Source organism: Dermacentor andersoni, chromosome 7, assembly GCF_023375885.2.
Source record: "Dermacentor andersoni chromosome 7, qqDerAnde1_hic_scaffold, whole genome shotgun sequence".
Classification (NCBI taxonomy): Eukaryota; Metazoa; Arthropoda; class Arachnida; order Ixodida; family Ixodidae; genus Dermacentor; species Dermacentor andersoni.
The window spans coordinates 54,293,923-54,312,961 of NC_092820.1; the positions used below are offsets into that span (position 1 = coordinate 54,293,923).

A 19,039-nucleotide genomic window follows, 5' to 3' on the forward strand; every position below is an offset into this window, starting at 1 on the left:
CTGGCTAGCCACACCTCCCACTGCCTACTGTTGGAGTTTTGCCCCATAAGGGGTGATTGGATTTCTTGTGGCCGACTCTGGCACGACCATGTGATATGGTCAAGAGATGGCCGCCCCCCGCACCAACGGCAAGTGTTGCGATACCGGGTATGGTGTATGTGGTGTAGTAGGAGTAGGTGTGGGTATGTACGGGTTTGTAGTCGGCGCCTGTCCCGCATTTGCGCTGAGTCCAAGGATGTGTCTGGAAAGCTATACCATTGCCTTCCTCGTCTCTGTGCCTCCAAGATATATTTTGCTGTGATCGGAGATTCTACAAGAGTGCGTTCCGTCACTCGGATGCTATAATCTCAAGCGAGGTGGTCCGCCCTCTCGTTACCCCTCACTCCGGCGCGCGCCGGACAACACGTAATAGCGTGGTGTTCCATGAGATTTCTTCCTAGGATTTTGATGGTGAGTTTGGGCAGGGTGCTTGCCATGAAAAGGCGACATGCCGACTGCGAGTCGGTTAGTATTAACGCAGAACGTGCTCTATTTTCAGCGTCACGTATAGCCAGAGCCACCGCAGTAGCCTCTGCTGTGGCCACCGACCCTGTTCTGACTGTTGCGGAAATAGTAGTTTGTGCGTTTGTGGCTACCACAGTGAAACTTTTGCTATCCTGTTTGCACGCGTCCGTGTAATAAACCTCTGGATTTCTACCGAACCTGCGTTCGAGTGTCCTGGCCCGTGCAAGGCGCCGTTGTCTGTGGTATTTCTCGCTCATGTTTTTAGGGATTGGGGACACAGAGCTCTGATCTCGTATGTTCGGTGGGAGGAGTTCTGTTTGGTCGTTACAATGTGCCGGTCTGAGTGGATACCCTAATCGACGGAGAAGTGTTCGACCTTGCTCCGTGGAATTGAGCCTTTCTCGTTGTGCAATCAGTGTTGCAGCCACGAGTTCTTCAAATGCGTCGCTAATACCCATTGCATTAAAAAGGGTCGTGCTAGTGCAAATCGGTAGACCAAGCGCCGCCTTATAAGCTGTGCGTATAAGGGCGTTTATTTTAGTTTCCTCTGAGTTTGATACTTTTTCGAAAGGAAGGCCAAAGGTTAGACGGCTTATGATAAATGCCTGTACGAGCCTTATGGTGTCATCCTCCTTGAAGCCTTTTCTGTTTCTTGCTACTCTGTTTATCATCCTAGACACGCTGTTAACCGTTTTCCGGAGATTTGCGATCGTGTGCCCTACTGCTCCATTTTCCTGTATCCATAGTCCGAGTATCCTAGCTTTAGATACTTATTGTATTGTTTGACCTCCCAGAGCAAGCTTTACCGGAAGTCTATCGTCCTTGCAGACCTTCTCAAAGCATCGCCTCGGCCCCTTCTCATCGTTTTTACACGCTTTTAGTTCAGCTCAATCTATACTTGGCGGCTTCGCGTTGCAGAGCCCACAGTGTACTCACTGGCCGTGTGACCTTATTGTTATATGAACATGTTTAGCCTGTAACGTTTGCTGACCTGCAGTACTGCTCGAGGAAGCAAGCATTTTCACCGGAGACAAGGTCTGGCCGTCTGTGCCTGATACAGATTTCGCAAAGTAGATGAACTTTTCATGGTAGTGGCATTCATCTGACAAATTGCACCTTCGTCTGACAACCGTGAAATGTCTGGGTCATTTGGATGACAGGCTCCTTCAATGTTTTTGAGTACCACATTATATACTGTATCTCGCATGCACTAAAATCGCGCTACAACCGATAAAACAGGTGTGTCTAAATAGACCGTAGCACAGGGCAAGTAGTAAATCAAGTGGTCCAGCAAGTACAGCGGGCATATTGTTGCCGTCATAATTGCCTTCGGCACCAAATTTAGCAACACTTTACAGTATTACAACAAACGTCTCCTAATAAAGACACCAGTGTTGATCCGAAGAAATCTTTCCCCATTGGCATTTTCCGACGTCGCATCCTGTCTCCGATTCCAGCGATGTGAAGTTAACCACAGGAATTGGTTTTGCCACTTGAAAGCCTCACCTATCCACCGTTATCTCCTGTCAGGTTTTCCTTCTGAAAAGGAGTGAACATTTATGGTGCAGTTACATCGTCTTCTAAAAAATTCACCGCTTCGTTCATTTTTCGGGGGTCACCCGTATCCAGCATCATTAGTTTTAGTCCCAGACTTACAATTGTTAACTCGATGTCCGCCTTATATGAGCATAAAACACCCGTTGAATATATTCGGTGTCTTCGTTGGTAAGTCTGCCTTGCGAGTTGGCTATGACGTGAACTCATTGGAAGATATTTCTTGCCACAGATTCGTTAAGCTTTGTGCCTCATGAAAAGAAAGAGCATTCTTTTTGCGTCTCGCAACTCCTACCTTTAGGAAGCACCCGCATTTATTACACCAGCATCTCAGAAACTGCTCAGCAATTGCCACCTACCTTCGAGAGTTGAACCTTTTGTAAACTTAGGTAATCTGAAGCCAGCTATAGAATTAGCAGAATATTCGTCCTATACACTTCCTTCTTGGAGCGTGCCCTGCGAAACCTTTCCTTCTACCTTTCAGCTGCGTACTTAAAACACTGGCATGGCGTATACTTTGGCTGCACGCAGTTTAGGTGTTGAACCGACACTCCATGTGACAGTAAAAACCTGCCCCATTAAGGACAGACTGAGGAACAGGACTGAGGAACTGAGAAAATTATAGCCTTTCGGTCGTATCTTGCCACACAACAGTAATCCTCATCTGTATTGCCCGCATTTCCTTTCTTTAACGCTGCGAGACCGGTACTTCCCAGTTACGCTCGGCATGCGCGTTATCAGCCCGACAGAGCATTCTCAAGAAGAAAGTAGCAAGCGCAGTATTTTCATGAAAGGAAACTCTAGTAAGACAGGTGACGACTACTGCTGTATGGCAAATATAGACCCCAAATGGTTTACATTTGTTTAAGAGTGTATGACCAGCAATTATAAGAGAAGGTATACCTTGTACAGTAGCCGCCTCTTCCTAGAGCATGACATTGAACTTTAACATTCACGCTTAAGCCTCTTGGCGAAGGCTGTTTTTATCTGACTTAGAGCTTGTGCACCACCACTATCACGGGCACTTCACCGCGAAATTAAAATGCCGTAAGTTCTCATCAAACTCACTTCAGAAAGCGGAGCTTGTTTCGTATCTCGTAAAGCGCCAATTCCATGTGTACTGTGTTAATTAGGCGTGTGCTGCTCGCAAAAGGATGCTTCACGATGCGGAGGTTACTTTGATACTTACGACGTCTTCAGAGTAAGTAGAGGGAATTGAATATAAGAGGTAGAGCGAGGAAGTAGAGAATGGGTATACTTACGAAAAAAAGTGCATAACATGCTTGCACACTTTTGTTGTTGGCATCTGGCATACATGGAAGAGCACTAAAGAGGATAAATCTGAAGTCAGAAAGCACGCCTCATTTTGCGTCTCTTAAGTAAAACTAGTCTATTATTTCTGAAGAAAATAAACAGTGCGCTAATTTGTCCATGCAGGCAGTTGATGCTGGGCTTGCAGACGAAAGGCCATAATAAGGCACAAATATGACATGCCAAAAGGATGCAAGCGGCCGTCATGCAAATTTGCAGTTCTGCGTAACACCTTCCCGTTTCAGGCATAGACTGCGCTTACCTTCTCGATGGCTGTGAACAATGGCGCGAATCAAGGAACGAAACAAGCACGTCTAATTGTGCGCTCTGTCTACTGCGCACACCAACACAACTCATTTACTCAAAGTAACGTTTGTGATCACAAAGCTACTTTCGAATTGCACCAAGCGTTGAACGAATTAAATATTAGCCGTATGCATCACCGTCAATTACTGTCAATCAACGCACCCAGCGAAGAACGTTTTGCTTACCGATTCACATAGTGTATGGGAGCTACAGGATTCTTAGCTTGATGCACAATTAGTATTTACACCAGCATTCTTATGTGTTTAACTGCATGAGCAAAATGTTTAAGTAAAGGTGGTTAACAAGAGGAGACTTCAAGATTAGTGCGCAGCTCCTCCCCTTATTGTGCCTGTGATCTCGGTTGTGGGTTTGTTTCCTGGTATACATCTTTAGCGAACGCCCCATAGTCATGCCGCTCTCCAACCAAATATATCTGGACAATGCCATAATATATTACCATATATTCATGTTTTGCAGGAATGTGCCCAGAACGCAATTCCGAACGTTGCTGTCGCGAAGCTGGTTTTGTCGTACTTCCGGAGGATGCTTGGTTAGAAATTTTATGGTTAGCCTTGTTTCGGCCGAAACAACGTTTCTAACATGACTGTTGTGTAAAACTGAAGCCCTGAATAAATGGTTTCCAATGCTGTGGAGTTGAAACTTATGCCTACGCGCTTCGTTTCAGTAATTTAGGAGGCTATCAACAAAGTACACATTATTCGTAAAAAAACATCGAAACAGCAATAAAGCTTACAATGGACGAACGAAAGAATGTGTATATAAAACAAGCACAACAAAGCTAAATATGTGGCGGAAATTGTTAGATTCATTAGTAATTGTGTTCAAAATTGCCGGTGCTAGGAAATTTGCTAGTGGTACTAGGTAAAAAGTATGAAGTGGCAAATGAAGTGCTACCTTTAATGTAAAACACACAGGCGTCATGCCGCAAGCAGTATTTGCGGATTCCACCCTGCTTTTATGGAGATGTCAAAAGGAAAAACCTGATTCTTGGGTAACAAACACCGAATTCTCTTAGGCTACAGAGGACAGGTGAAAGTAACTGACTAATACTTCCAGTAGCTTCAAATCGGCATCGCCACAAGATAAAGAAATCTACTGTGCGATCTGACAGCTGCTTGGTTTTATAGAACCTATAGAATTGTATTTATAGTTATAGAATACAATTCTACAGAATTATAGTTACAGAATTGTATAGAACGAATGCGTCTGTTCGCGAAATACTCAGATGAATAATCCGTACACCCATACACACACGCACAGAAACATGTATATATATATATATATATATATATATATATATATATATATATATATATATATATATATATATGGGAATGTTCAATCGCCAAGCATTTTTAGATGAGGGGCACCACTTTGCTGTTGTCTTTCGTTTCTTTATCTTAATACACCAGAGAGTACCACGAAGTTGGGGGGGCGGCTTTACACAAGCACAAGTTTATCCGACGGCTGTCTAGTCTTTTGTACTTCTGCGTGCTACAGCGATTCTCTTCCCTCTCTCTCTCTCTCTATCTCTCTCTCTCTCTCTCTATACATATAAATATATATATATATATATATATATATATAACAATACTGGCAACACTCTGGTAAGGGTCCTTTAGAAGAAAAAGAACATGTGAAACTCGGAATACATCGAAATCAAGCGGCGCACTCGCACAGCAAGTCATCCAGAGTTTCTTGCAATTGAGACAGGTCAGTCTGTCCCACAACACACATAAGTAACTTGTTCTACATTTCAATTGGGTTGGAGAAGAAGGAGTACCTGAACGTATCAGTGTGGGAGCGGTGTAAGCTTAGATAGATTGTTTATGGTGAGTTCTGGAGCTCAGTTTGCCAGGTGCCAGTATGTATGCTTCCTTCCTAATATTTATTGGGCCTTGGAGTATTTGGAATCATGATTTCAATCGATGTTTTGTCTACACGTTTCTAAAGGTCCAGTTTAGAAAAACGCAGCATTTGTGTGACTATATCAGTCCTTCGATTTCGGGAACATATGAAGCACACCCCGTACCTCTGAATTTTCTCTAATTGTTTCTTCAAATAACTCTGTTGTGGGCTCGATACACCTGACGCGTGTTCAAGAAGTGGCTTACAAAAGTTTTGTAAGCGGTCAGTCTTACATCGCACGTAGCACCCTCCAATTTTTTTCGCAGGAAAAATAACCTCGTGTATGCCTCTGAACAAATATCACCGATATGTATGCTCCACGATAAGTTTACCGTTATTGTTATTCCTAGGTGTCTAAACTGACTAGTATGTTTCAAACACTTGGCACCAATAGTATATGGAAACAAAAGACGGCCCCTTTTTTGTGGTGATATATGTATGCTGATTTAGAATAATTTATTTCCATATTCCATGTCATATATATATATATATATATATATATATATATATATATATATATATATATATATATATATATATATATATATATATATTTATATATATATATATATATATATATATATATATATATATATATATATATATACATATATATATATATATATATATATATATATATACATATATATATATATATAAACGAGAAGAAAGGGGGTCGTGGCCTTGTTGATGTGTTTGAACTCTTGGCTGAAGTTGGTTAGCGTAACCTCCGTTTTCCTTCCGTGGCGTCGAGCGATCCCTCTTGCGACGCAAATTTCACGGTGGAGCAGTAGATTTTGGTTGCCCGCGATAACGCCTTCTACGCCGGTAGGTGTTTCGGTGACGACGGAAATAATAATGCTGGAGCGCGGCGGCTTGCTCAATTAATCTTCGAGCACACTCAAGGCATGGTGACTACGAGAGCTCTCCGGCGGTATCGCTTGGTCTTCCGACAGCGTTATCGATTTGGACTCCAGGTCGATGATTGCGCCGTGTTGGTTCAGGCAGTCCATGCCGAGAATGACGTCTCGTGAGCACTGTTGGAGGATGACAAAGGTGGCAGGATAAGTCCGGTCATTAAAGGTAATTCTTGCCATGCAGATTCCAGTCGGCGTAATGAGGTGTCCTCCAGCGGTCCGAATTTGAGGGCCTTCCCATGCGGTCTTAACTTTCTTCAACTGGGCGGCGATGGGTCCAATCTTGACGGAGTAATGGGCTCCTGTGTCTACTAAGGCGGTGACTGCGTGGCCGTCGAGAAGCACGTCGAGGTCGGTGGTTCTTTGTCTTGCGTTACAGCTAGGCCTTGGCGTCGGATCATGGCTGCGTCGCGTTGACCTATGGCTGATACGTGGCGTCATCAGGTGGTCTTTCGTGGGCGTATTTTGTGCTTCCAGTCTTCGTCGGTACGGCGGCGTGTCGTCAAGGCAGTCTCTTCGTAGCCTTCGTAGGCGGCGGAGGATCTTCGTCAGTTCGATGAACAGCAACCACACCTCTATCGGTTGCTTCTTTTCGTTTTCCGGATAAGGGCTCGCAGAGCGGCCCCGTGCTGGGCCAGTGCATGGACGACGCTGCGGCGACAGGTAGCGGCCTGGTGACGCCAACCAGGACGGCTGTCGAGGGCTCCCCTGAGTAGCCGCGAGGTAGTCGGCGATGTCACAAGGGTGTTCACCTTCCAGAGGGCGCGGTACGTTGACGGCAAACCCTCGCAACCCCAGGTCGAGGTATGGGCATCGGCGGAACACATGGTCAGCTTCGCCGCAGTGGTAGCAGAGCGGACTGTGGTCGGGGGCTCCCCAAATGTCCGTCTTCCTCGCGTAGCTACGCTGGGCGACGGGTGGGCGTGCTGGCGGCGGCGGCGGTGGTGAACGACGGAATTGCGGCGTTACAGAGCCCTGGCGTTGTCGCGGAGTGGGACCTTGACGGCGGGCGACGGCGGCGTATGTCATCGCTTCCGGCTGAGGTTGCGTTGATCGTGGTTGCACCTCAGGGACTCCAAGTGATCGCTGAACCTCTTCTTTGACGATTTCAGCGATTGAATCGACTTGGGATTGCGACCTTGGGTAGAACTTCTGTAGCTCCTCCCGTACGACGGCTCCGATAGTCTTGCGTAGATCGTCCGTGGCCAGTGATTGAATTCCGGAGTAGTTTGTAGAGTTCATGCGGCGGTCGAGTTGCCGGTTTCGCATCTCGAGTGTTTTCTCGATTCTGGTGGCCTCACCAAGAAACGCGTCGACGGTCTTAGGTGGACTTCGTACCATTCCGGCAAAATGTTCCTCCTTTAAACCACGCATTAGTAGGCGGACTTTCTTCTCCTCGGGCATTTCAGGGTCGGCGTGACGGATTAGAGGGCTCATTTCTTCCGCAAGGTTGGCAAGGTTCTCCTTAGGTAGCTGCAATCGGGCGTCCAGCATAGCTTCGGCTCTTTCCTTGCCCAAGATGCTCGCAAAGGTGCGCAGGAAGCCGCTACGGAACTGGTCCCATGTTGTCATGGTCGACTCCCGGTTCTCAAACCACGTTCTGGCGGCGCCTTCTAATGCGAAGTATACATGCCGCAGCTTGTCGTTGGAGTCCCAGTTGTTGAAAGTCGCGATTCGTTCGTAGGTCTCAAGCCAGGATTCCGGGTCTTCAGTAGCTGCTCCATGAAAGGTTGGTGGCTCCCGAGGTGGGTGCAGGATAACGGGGGACACTGAGGAAGACATTGGGCTTGTCTTGGCCACGATCTTCTTCGTCGTCTCAGGTAGAAGTCTGTGCTCTGGGTGCAGTCCTTGCTGTCGGCGGCTAGCACGCTGGTCTTGGGCGATGTTGGTTTTGTCCTCGGGTTCGGACTTGGATCGCGGCTTTGCGGGGGCGTTCGGTACATGAACGCACAAACACCTCCACCAGATGTCACGTGGTGGTGACGTTGAAGAACACACTAGCAATACTGTGAAAGACAAAACTAACTTTTATTGGGCGAACCTGTGCCCACAAAAGAGGGTACACTTATAGCGCAACGATAGCGAAGAACACGGTCGGCGATCGTCGAAAATCTGATCAGCCGGTAAAGCCTGTCACCTTTTATACAGCAGTCATCGAATGTTCCAGACTAATCGCTGGGACCCGCGTGCCTTCCACAATATACTACACAATTCGCGTCACACGATGAAATCAGATAACGCAAGGTTCGGCGACAACAGACAGTGGATGGAAGCATAGATAGAGAAAAAAGGTTCGAATAGATTTCGTTCTTAAGAAGATTACAAGAAATACTTGTCACTGAGATATGTCTATAATTAGGAGACTGTTTTGGATGACAGTTCGGCGACAGTGCACAGGGAACACGGACTTAATTTTTTCCTGTTACACTGCAGTCCCTGGCACGGATCAACTGCTGTGAAGGGCCGATTCGTCCAGCAAAGACGGCTGCTATCTCATCATCTTCGGTCGTCGTTCGGGTGGCTACCTAGCGCATGCGTGCTCCATAGAGAAGTTGGCTACGACGGCGGCGCCACACCAGCGTATTTAAGGAGGACGACAGCGAGCTGCGACTACAGTTCGGCGACACTGCACAGGGAACACGGACTTCATTTTTTCCTGTTACACTGCAGTCCCTGCCAGGGATCAACTGCTGTGAAGGGCCGATTCGTCCAGCAAAGACGGCTGCTATCTCATCATCTTCGGTCGTCGTTGGGGTGGCCACCTGGCGCATGCGTGCTCCATAGAGAAGTTGGCTACGACGGCGGCGCCACACCAGCGTATTTAAGGAGGACGACAGCGAGCTGCGACTACAGTTCGGCGACAGTGCACAGGGAACACGGACTTAATTTTTCCCTGTTACACTGCAGTCCCTGCCAGGGATCAACTGCTGTGAAGGGCCGATTCGTCCAGCAAAGACGGCTGCTATCTCATCATCTTCGGTCGTCGTTCGGGTGGCTACCTGGCGCATGCGTGCTCCATAGAGAAGTTGGCTACGACGGCGGCGCCACACCAGCGTATTTAAGGAGGACGACAGCGAGCTGCGACTACAGTTCGGCGACAGTGCACAGGGAACACGGACTTAATTTTTTCCTGTTAGACTGCAGTCCCTGCCACGGATCAACTGCTGTGAAGGGCCGATTCGTCCAGCAAAGACGGCTGCTATCTCATCATCTTCGGTCGTCGTTCGGGTGGCTACCTGGCGCATGCGTGCTCCATAGAGAAGTTGGCTACGACGGCGGCGCCACACCAGCGTATTTAAGGAGGACGACAGCGAGCTCCGACTACAGTTCGGCGACAGTGCACAGGGAACACGGATTTATTTTTTTCCTGTTACACTGCAGTCCCTGCCACGGATCAACTGCTGTGAAGGGCCGATTCGTCCAGCAAAGACGGCTGCTATCTCATCATCTTCGGTCGTCGTTGGGGTGGCTACCTCGCGCATGCGTGCTCCATAGAGAAGTTGGCTACGACGGCGGCGCCACACCAGCGTATTTAAGGAGGACGACAGCGAGCTGCGACTGCAGTTCGGCGACAGTGCACAGGGAACACGGATTTAATTTTTTCCTGTTACACTGCAGTCCCTGCCACGGATCAACTGCTGTGAAGGGCCGATTCGTCCAGCAAAGACGGCTGCTATCTCATCATCTTCGGTCGTCGTTCGGGTGGCTACCTGGCGCATGCGTGCTCCATAGAGAAGTTGGCTGCGACGGCGGCGCCACACCAGCGTATTTAAGGAGGACGACAGCGAGCTGCGACTACAGTTCGGTGACAGTGCACAGGGAACACGGACTTAATTTTTTCCTGTTACACTGCAGTACCTGCCAGGGATCAACTGCTGTGAAGGGCCGATTCGTCCAGCAAAGACGGCTGCTATCTCATCATCTTCGGTCGTCGTTCTGGTGGCTAACTGGCGCATGCGTGCTCCATAGAGAAGTTGGCTACGACGGCGGCGCCACACCAGCGTATTTAAGGAGGACGACAGCGAGCTGCGACTACAGTTCGGCGACAGTGCACAGGGAACACGGATTTAATTTTTTCCTGTTACACTGCAGTCCCTGCCACGGATCAACTGCTGTGAAGGGCCGATTCGTCCAGCAAAGACGGCTGCTATCTCATCATCTTCGGTCGTCGTTGGGGTGGCTACCTCGCGCATGCGTGCTCCATAGAGAAGTTGGCTACGACGGCGGCGCCACACCAGCGTATTTAAGGAGGACGACAGCGAGCTGCGACTACAGTTCGGTGACAGTGCACAGGGAACACGGACTTAATTTTTTCCTGTTACACTGCAGTACCTGCCAGGGATCAACTGCTTTGAAGGGCCGATTCGTCCAGCAAAGACGGCTGCTATCTCATCATCTTCGGTCGTCGTTCGGGTGGCTACCTGGCGCATGCGTGCTCCATAGAGAAGTTGGCTACGACGGCGGCGCCACACCAGCGTATTTAAGGAGGACGACAGCGAGCTGCGACTACAGTTCGGCGACAGTGCACAGGGAACACGGATTTAATTTTTTCCTGTTACACTGCAGTCCCTGCCACGGATCAACTGCTGTGAAGGGCCGATTCGTCCAGCAAAGACGGCTGCTATCTCATCATCTTCGGTCGTCGTTGGGGTGGCTACCTGGCGCATGCGTGCTCCATAGAGAAGTTGGCTACGACGGCGGCGCCACACCAGCGTATTTAAGGAGGACGACAGCGAGCTGCGACTACAGTTCGGTGACAGTGCACAGGGAACACGGACTTAATTTTTTCCTGTTACACTGCAGTACCTGCCAGGGATCAACTGCTGTGAAGGGCCGATTCGTCCAGCAAAGTCGGCTGCTATCTCATCACCTTCGGTCGTCGTTCGGGTGGCTACCTGGCGAATGCGTGCTCCATAGAGAAGTTGGCTACGACGGCGGCGCCACACCAGCGTATTTAAGGAGGACGACAGCGAGCTGCGACTACAGTTCGGCGACAGTGCACAGGGAACACGGATTTAATTTTTTTCTGTTACACTGCAGTCCCTGCCACGGATCAGCTGCTGTGAAAGGCCGATTCGTCCAGCAAAGACGGCTGCTATCTCATCATCTTCGGTCGTCGTTCGGGTGGCTACCTGGCGCATGCGTGCTCCATAGAGAAGTTGGCTACGACGGCGGCGCCACACCAGCGTATTTAAGGAGGACGACAGCGAGCTGCGACTACAGTTCGGCGACAGTGCACAGGGAACACGGATTTAATTTTTTCCTGTTACACTGCAGTCCCTGCCACGGATCAACTGCTGCGAAGGGCCGATTCGTCCAGCAAAGACGGCTGCTATCTCATCATCTTCGGTCGTCGTTCGGGTGGCTACCTGGCGCATGCGTGCTCCATAGAGAAGTTGGCTGCGACGGCGGCGCCACACCAGCGTATTTAAGGAGGACGACAGCGAGCTGCGACTACAGTTCGGTGACAGTGCACAGGGAACACGGACTTAATTTTTTCCTGTTACACTGCAGTACCTGCCAGGGATCAACTGCTGTGAAGGGCCGATTCGTCCAGCAAAGACGGCTGCTATCTCATCATCTTCGGTCGTCGTTCTGGTGGCTACCTGGCGCATGCGTGCTCCATAGAGAAGTTGGCTACGACGGCGGCGCCACACCAGCGTATTTAAGGAGGACGACAGCGAGCTGCGACTACAGTTCGGCGACAGTGCACAGGGAACACGGATTTAATTTTTTCCTGTTACACTGCAGTCCCTGCCACGGATCAACTGCTGTGAAGGGCCGATTCGTCCAGCAAAGACGGCTGCTATCTCATCATCTTCGGTCGTCGTTCGGGTGGCTACCTGGCGCATGCGTGCTCCATAGAGAAGTTGGCTACGACGGCGGCGCCACACCAGCGTATTTAAGGAGGACGACAGCGAGCTGCGACTACAGTTCGGCGACAGTGCACAGGGAACACGGATTTAATTTTTTTCTGTTACACTGCAGTCCCTGCCACGGATCAACTGCTGTGAAAGGCCGATTCGTCCAGCAAAGACGGCTGCTATCTCATCATCTTCGGTCGTCGTTCGGGTGGCTACCTGGCGCATGCGTGCTCCATAGAGAAGTTGGCTACGACGGCGGCGCCACACCAGCGTATTTAAGGAGGACGACAGCGAGCTGCGACTACAGTTCGGCGACAGTGCACAGGGAACACGGATTTAATTTTTTTCTGTTACACTGCAGTCCCTGCCACGGATCAACTGCTGTGAAAGGCCGATTCGTCCAGCAAAGACGGCTGCTATCTCATCATCTTCGGTCGTCGTTGGGGTGGCTACCTGGCGCATGCGTGCTCCATAGAGAAGTTGGCTACGACGGCGGCGCCACACCAGCGTATTTAAGGAGGACGACAGCGAGCTGCGACTACAGTTCGGCGACAGTGCACAGGGAACACGGATTTAATTTTTTTCTGTTACACTGCAGTCCCTGCCACGGATCAACTGCTGTGAAAGGCCGATTCGTCCAGTAAAGACGGCTGCTATCTCATCATCTTCGGTCGTCGTTCAGGTGGCTACCTGGCGCATGCGTGCTCCATAGAGAAGTTGGCTACGACGGCGGCGCCACACCAGCGTATTTAAGGAGGACGACAGCGAGCTGCGACTACAGTTCGGCGACAGTGCACAGGGAACACGGATTTAATTTTTTCCTGTTACACTGCAGTCCCTGCCACGGATCAACTGCTGTGAAGGGCCGATTCGTCCAGCAAAGACGGCTGCTATCTCATCATCTTCGGTCGTCGTTGGGGTGGCTACCTGGCGCATGCGTGCTCCATAGAGAAGTTGGCTACGACGGCGGCGCCACACCAGCGTATTTAAGGAGGACGACAGCGAGCTGCGACTACAGTTCGGTGACAGTGCACAGGGAACACGGACTTAATTTTTTCCTGTTACACTGCAGTACCTGCCAGGGATCAACTGCTGTGAAGGGCCGATTCGTCCAGCAAAGTCGGCTGCTATCTCATCATCTTCGGTCGTCGTTCGGGTGGCTACCTGGCGCATGCGTGCTCCATAGAGAAGTTGGCTACGACGGCGGCGCCACACCAGCGTATTTAAGGAGGACGACAGCGAGCTGCGACTACAGTTCGGTGACAGTGCACAGGGAACACGGACTTAATTTTTTCCTGTTACACTGCAGTACCTGCCAGGGATCAACTGCTGTGAAGGGCCGATTCGTCCAGCAAAGTCGGCTGCTATCTCATCATCTTCGGTCGTCGTTCGGGTGGCTACCTGGCGCATGCGTGCTCCATAGAGAAGTTGGCTACGACGGCGGCGCCACACCAGCGTATTTAAGGAGGACGACAGCGAGCTGCGACTACAGTTCGGCGACAGTGCACAGGGAACACGGATTTAATTTTTTCCTGTTACACTGCAGTCCCTGCCACGGATCAACTGCTGTGAAGGGCCGATTCGTCCAGCAAAGACGGCTGCTATCTCATCATCTTCGGTCGTCGTTGGGGTGGCTACCTGGCGCATGCGTGCTCCATAGAGAAGTTGGCTACGACGGCGGCGCCACACCAGCGTATTTAAGGAGGACGACAGCGAGCTGCGACTACAGTTCGGTGACAGTGCACAGGGAACACGGACTTAATTTTTTCCTGTTACACTGCAGTACCTGCCAGGGATCAACTGCTGTGAAGGGCCGATTCGTCCAGCAAAGTCGGCTGCTATCTCATCACCTTCGGTCGTCGTTCGGGTGGCTACCTGGCGAATGCGTGCTCCATAGAGAAGTTGGCTACGACGGCGGCGCCACACCAGCGTATTTAAGGAGGACGACAGCGAGCTGCGACTACAGTTCGGCGACAGTGCACAGGGAACACGGATTTAATTTTTTTCTGTTACACTGCAGTCCCTGCCACGGATCAACTGCTGTGAAAGGCCGATTCGTCCAGCAAAGACGGCTGCTATCTCATCATCTTCGGTCGTCGTTCGGGTGGCTACCTGGCGCATGCGTGCTCCATAGAGAAGTTGGCTACGACGGCGGCGCCACACCAGCGTATTTAAGGAGGACGACAGCGAGCTGCGACTACAGTTCGGCGACAGTGCACAGGGAACACGGATTTAATTTTTTCCTGTTACACTGCAGTCCCTGCCACGGATCAACTGCTGTGAAGGGCCGATTCGTCCAGCAAAGACGGCTGCTATCTCATCATCTTCGGTCGTCGTTCGGGTGGCTACCTGGCGCATGCGTGCTCCATAGAGAAGTTGGCTGCGACGGCGGCGCCACACCAGCGTATTTAAGGAGGACGACAGCGAGCTGCGACTACAGTTCGGTGACAGTGCACAGGGAACACGGACTTAATTTTTTCCTGTTACACTGCAGTACCTGCCAGGGATCAACTGCTGTGAAGGGCCGATTCGTCCAGCAAAGACGGCTGCTATCTCATCATCTTCGGTCGTCGTTCTGGTGGCTACCTGGCGCATGCGTGCTCCATAGAGAAGTTGGCTACGACGGCGGCGCCACACCAGCGTATTTAAGGAGGACGACAGCGAGCTGCGACTACAGTTCGGCGACAGTGCACAGGGAACACGGATTTAATTTTTTCCTGTTACACTGGAGTCCCTGCCACGGATCAACTGCTGTGAAGGGCCGATTCGTCCAGCAAAGACGGCTGCTATCTCATCATCTTCGGTCGTCGTTGGGGTGGCTACCTCGCGCATGCGTGCTCCATAGAGAAGTTGGCTACGACGGCGGCGCCACACCAGCGTATTTAAGGAGGACGACAGCGAGCTGCGACTACAGTTCGGTGACAGTGAACAGGGAACACGGACTTAATTTTTTCCTGTTACACTGCAGTACCTGCCAGGGATCAACTGCTTTGAAGGGCCGATTCGTCCAGCAAAGACGGCTGCTATCTCATCATCTTCGGTCGTCGTTCGGGTGGCTACCTGGCGCATGCGTGCTCCATAGAGAAGTTGGCTACGACGGCGGCGCCACACCAGCGTATTTAAGGAGGACGACAGCGAGCTGCGACTACAGTTCGGCGACAGTGCACAGGGAACACGGATTTAATTTTTTTCTGTTACACTGCAGTCCCTGCCACGGATCAACTGCTGTGAAAGGCCGATTCGTCCAGCAAAGACGGCTGCTATCTCATCATCTTCGGTCGTCGTTCGGGTGGCTACCTGGCGCATGCGTGCTCCATAGAGAAGTTGGCTACGACGGCGGCGCCACACCAGCGTATTTAAGGAGGACGACAGCGAGCTGCGACTACAGTTCGGCGACAGTGCACAGGGAACACGGATTTAATTTTTTTCTGTTACACTGCAGTCCCTGCCACGGATCAACTGCTGTGAAAGGCCGATTCGTCCAGCAAAGACGGCTGCTATCTCATCATCTTCGGTCGTCGTTGGGGTGGCTACCTGGCGCATGCGTGCTCCATAGAGAAGTTGGCTACGACGGCGGCGCCACACCAGCGTATTTAAGGAGGACGACAGCGAGCTGCGACTACAGTTCGGCGACAGTGCACAGGGAACACGGATTTAATTTTTTTCTGTTACACTGCAGTCCCTGCCACGGATCAACTGCTGTGAAAGGCCGATTCGTCCAGTAAAGACGGCTGCTATCTCATCATCTTCGGTCGTCGTTCGGGTGGCTACCTGGCGCATGCGTGCTCCATAGAGAAGTTGGCTACGACGGCGGCGCCACACCAGCGTATTTAAGGAGGACGACAGCGAGCTGCGACTACAGTTCGGCGACAGTGCACAGGGAACACGGATTTAATTTTTTCCTGTTACACTGCAGTCCCTGCCACGGATCAACTGCTGTGAAGGGCCGATTCGTCCAGCAAAGACGGCTGCTATCTCATCATCTTCGGTCGTCGTTGGGGTGGCTACCTGGCGCATGCGTGCTCCATAGAGAAGTTGGCTACGACGGCGGCGCCACACCAGCGTATTTAAGGAGGACGACAGCGAGCTGCGACTACAGTTCGGTGACAGTGCACAGGGAACACGGACTTAATTTTTTCCTGTTACACTGCAGTACCTGCCAGGGATCAACTGCTGTGAAGGGCCGATTCGTCCAGCAAAGTCGGCTGCTATCTCATCATCTTCGGTCGTCGTTCGGGTGGCTACCTGGCGCATGCGTGCTCCATAGAGAAGTTGGCTACGACGGCGGCGCCACACCAGCGTATTTAAGGAGGACGACAGCGAGCTGCGACTACAGTTCGGCGACAGTGCACAGGGAACACGGATTTAATTTTTTTCTGTTACACTGCAGTCCCTGCCACGGATCAACTGCTGTGAAAGGCCGATTCGTCCAGCAAAGACGGCTGCTATCTCATCATCTTCGGTCGTCGTTCGGGTGGCTACCTGGCGCATGCGTGCTCCATAGAGAAGTTGGCTACGACGGCGGCGCCACACCAGCGTATTTAAGGAGGACGACAGCGAGCTGCGACTACAGTTCGGCGACAGTGCACAGGGAACACGGATTTAATTTTTTTCTGTTACACTGCAGTCCCTGCCACGGATCAACTGCTGTGAAAGGCCGATTCGTCCAGCAAAGACGGCTGCTATCTCATCATCTTCGGTCGTCGTTGGGGTGGCTACCTGGCGCATGCGTGCTCCATAGAGAAGTTGGCTACGACGGCGGCGCCACACCAGCGTATTTAAGGAGGACGACAGCGAGCTGCGACTACAGTTCGGCGACAGTGCACAGGGAACACGGATTTAATTTTTTTCTGTTACACTGCAGTCCCTGCCACGGATCAACTGCTGTGAAAGGCCGATTCGTCCAGTAAAGACGGCTGCTATCTCATCATCTTCGGTCGTCGTTCGGGTGGCTACCTGGCGCATGCGTGCTCCATAGAGAAGTTGGCTACGACGGCGGCGCCACACCAGCGTATTTAAGGAGGACGACAGTGCACAGGGAACACGGATTTAATTTTTTCCTGTTACACTGCAGTCCCTGCCACGGATCAACTGCTGTGAAGGGCCGATTCGTCCAGCAAAGACGGCTGCTATCTCATCATCTTCGGTCGTCGTTGGGGTGGCTACCTGGCGCATGCGTGCTCCATAGAGAAGTTGGCTACGACGGCGGCGCCACACCAGCGCATTTAAGGAGGACGACAGCGAGCTGCGACTACAGTTCGGTGACAGTGCACAGGGAACACGGACTTAATTTTTTCCTGTTACACTGCAGTACCTGCCAGGGATCAACTGCTGTGAAGGGCCGATTCGTCCAGCAAAGTCGGCTGCTATCTCATCATCTTCGGTCGTCGTTCGGGTGGCTACCTGGCGCATGCGTGCTCCATAGAGAAGTTGGCTACGACGGCGGCGCCACACCAGCGTATTTAAGGAGGACGACAGCGAGCTGCGACTACAGTTCGGCGACAGTGCACAGGGAACACGGATTTAATTTTTTTCTGTTACACTGCAGTCCCTGCCACGGATCAACTGCTGTGAAAGGCCGATTCGTCCAGCAAAGACGGCTGCTATCTCATCATCCTCGGTCGTCGTTCGGGTGGCTACCTGGCGCATGCGTGCTCCATAGAGAAGTTGGCTACGACGGCGGCGCCACACCAGCGTATTTAAGGAGGACGACAGCGAGCTGCGACTACAGTTTGGCGACAGTGCACAGGGAACACGGACTTAATTTTCTCCTGTTACACTGCAGGTGAGGCTACTTGCTATCCTCAAACAAATCCTTACTATCCTTGCACTGTTGCCGAACACAACGTGCGCCACGAGTGTATTGTTACTCGTTGATCGAGAGCCTACCGTGCACTGTCCTTGTATCCTTACCCTTCTTCTCTTAGCTGCCCGCTTTCGACCTAGATATGACTAAGGACGCCAAAGATTTTTTTAAGGCCCTTGATGACTTGAAGCGCGAACTTCCGGCTGACCTAAGGGTTTTGAAAGAAAGTGTGAAATTCTGCAGTGACACATGTGATGGTGTAAATGATATCAAGCAAGAGTTGAAGGAATTGCGAAAAGAATTTCAAGGGTTAGTGAAAATAAATGAAGAACTTGCAGCCGAGAACCGCAAATTGAGCAACAGAGTAGAAGAACTGGAACAGCATCAGAGATCTAACGATCTGGAAATCAAGGGTGTGCCAACAGAAGGAGATGCTACAGAGGTCGTTAAGAAAATTGGCGTCTTCTTGGGCGAGCCAATCGTTGACACAGATATTGACGTTTGTCATCGCGTCCCTGTACACAACTCGGAGGAGAAAAACATAGTGGTTCGTTTTGTACAGCGTACGAAGCGAAATGTAATCCTGCAAAAAAGCAAAAAAAAACAAAGGATAACTACGAAAGACCTTGACTACGGAGGAGAAGCTTCTCCAGTATATGTAAATGAACATTTGACCATCTTAAACAAAAGGCTTCTGGGGGCTGCAGTCGCCAAGAAAAAGTCTGCGGGATGGAAGTTCGTGTGGTGCTCTGGAGGGAAAATTCTTGCTCGAAAAGACGAGGGCTCGGTTGCTATCAGAATTGCTAAACAGTCTGATCTGGAGAACATAAACTAAGGATAATGGTGCA

General features: G+C 50.7%; 1 protein-coding gene across 4 annotated transcripts in view; it reads left to right on the forward strand.

Moving 5' to 3' along the window:
• The window catches only part of LOC126534424 (uncharacterized), a 32,108-nt gene extending 27,773 nt beyond the window's left edge, over positions 1-4,335 (forward strand). For 2 of the 4 annotated variants that reach the window (XM_050181701.3, XM_055072138.2), the window contains one exon: positions 4,153-4,335. In XM_050181701.3, coding sequence (XP_050037658.1) covers positions 4,153-4,230 — 78 coding nt within the window. In that variant the 3' untranslated portion in view covers positions 4,231-4,335. Of the gene's footprint in view, positions 1-3,495; positions 3,578-4,152 lie in introns of those variants that run through there. The other 2 variants (XM_055072137.2, XM_055072139.2) reach the window with 1 other exon arrangement.
• Positions 4,336-19,039: the final 14,704 nt, after the last annotated feature.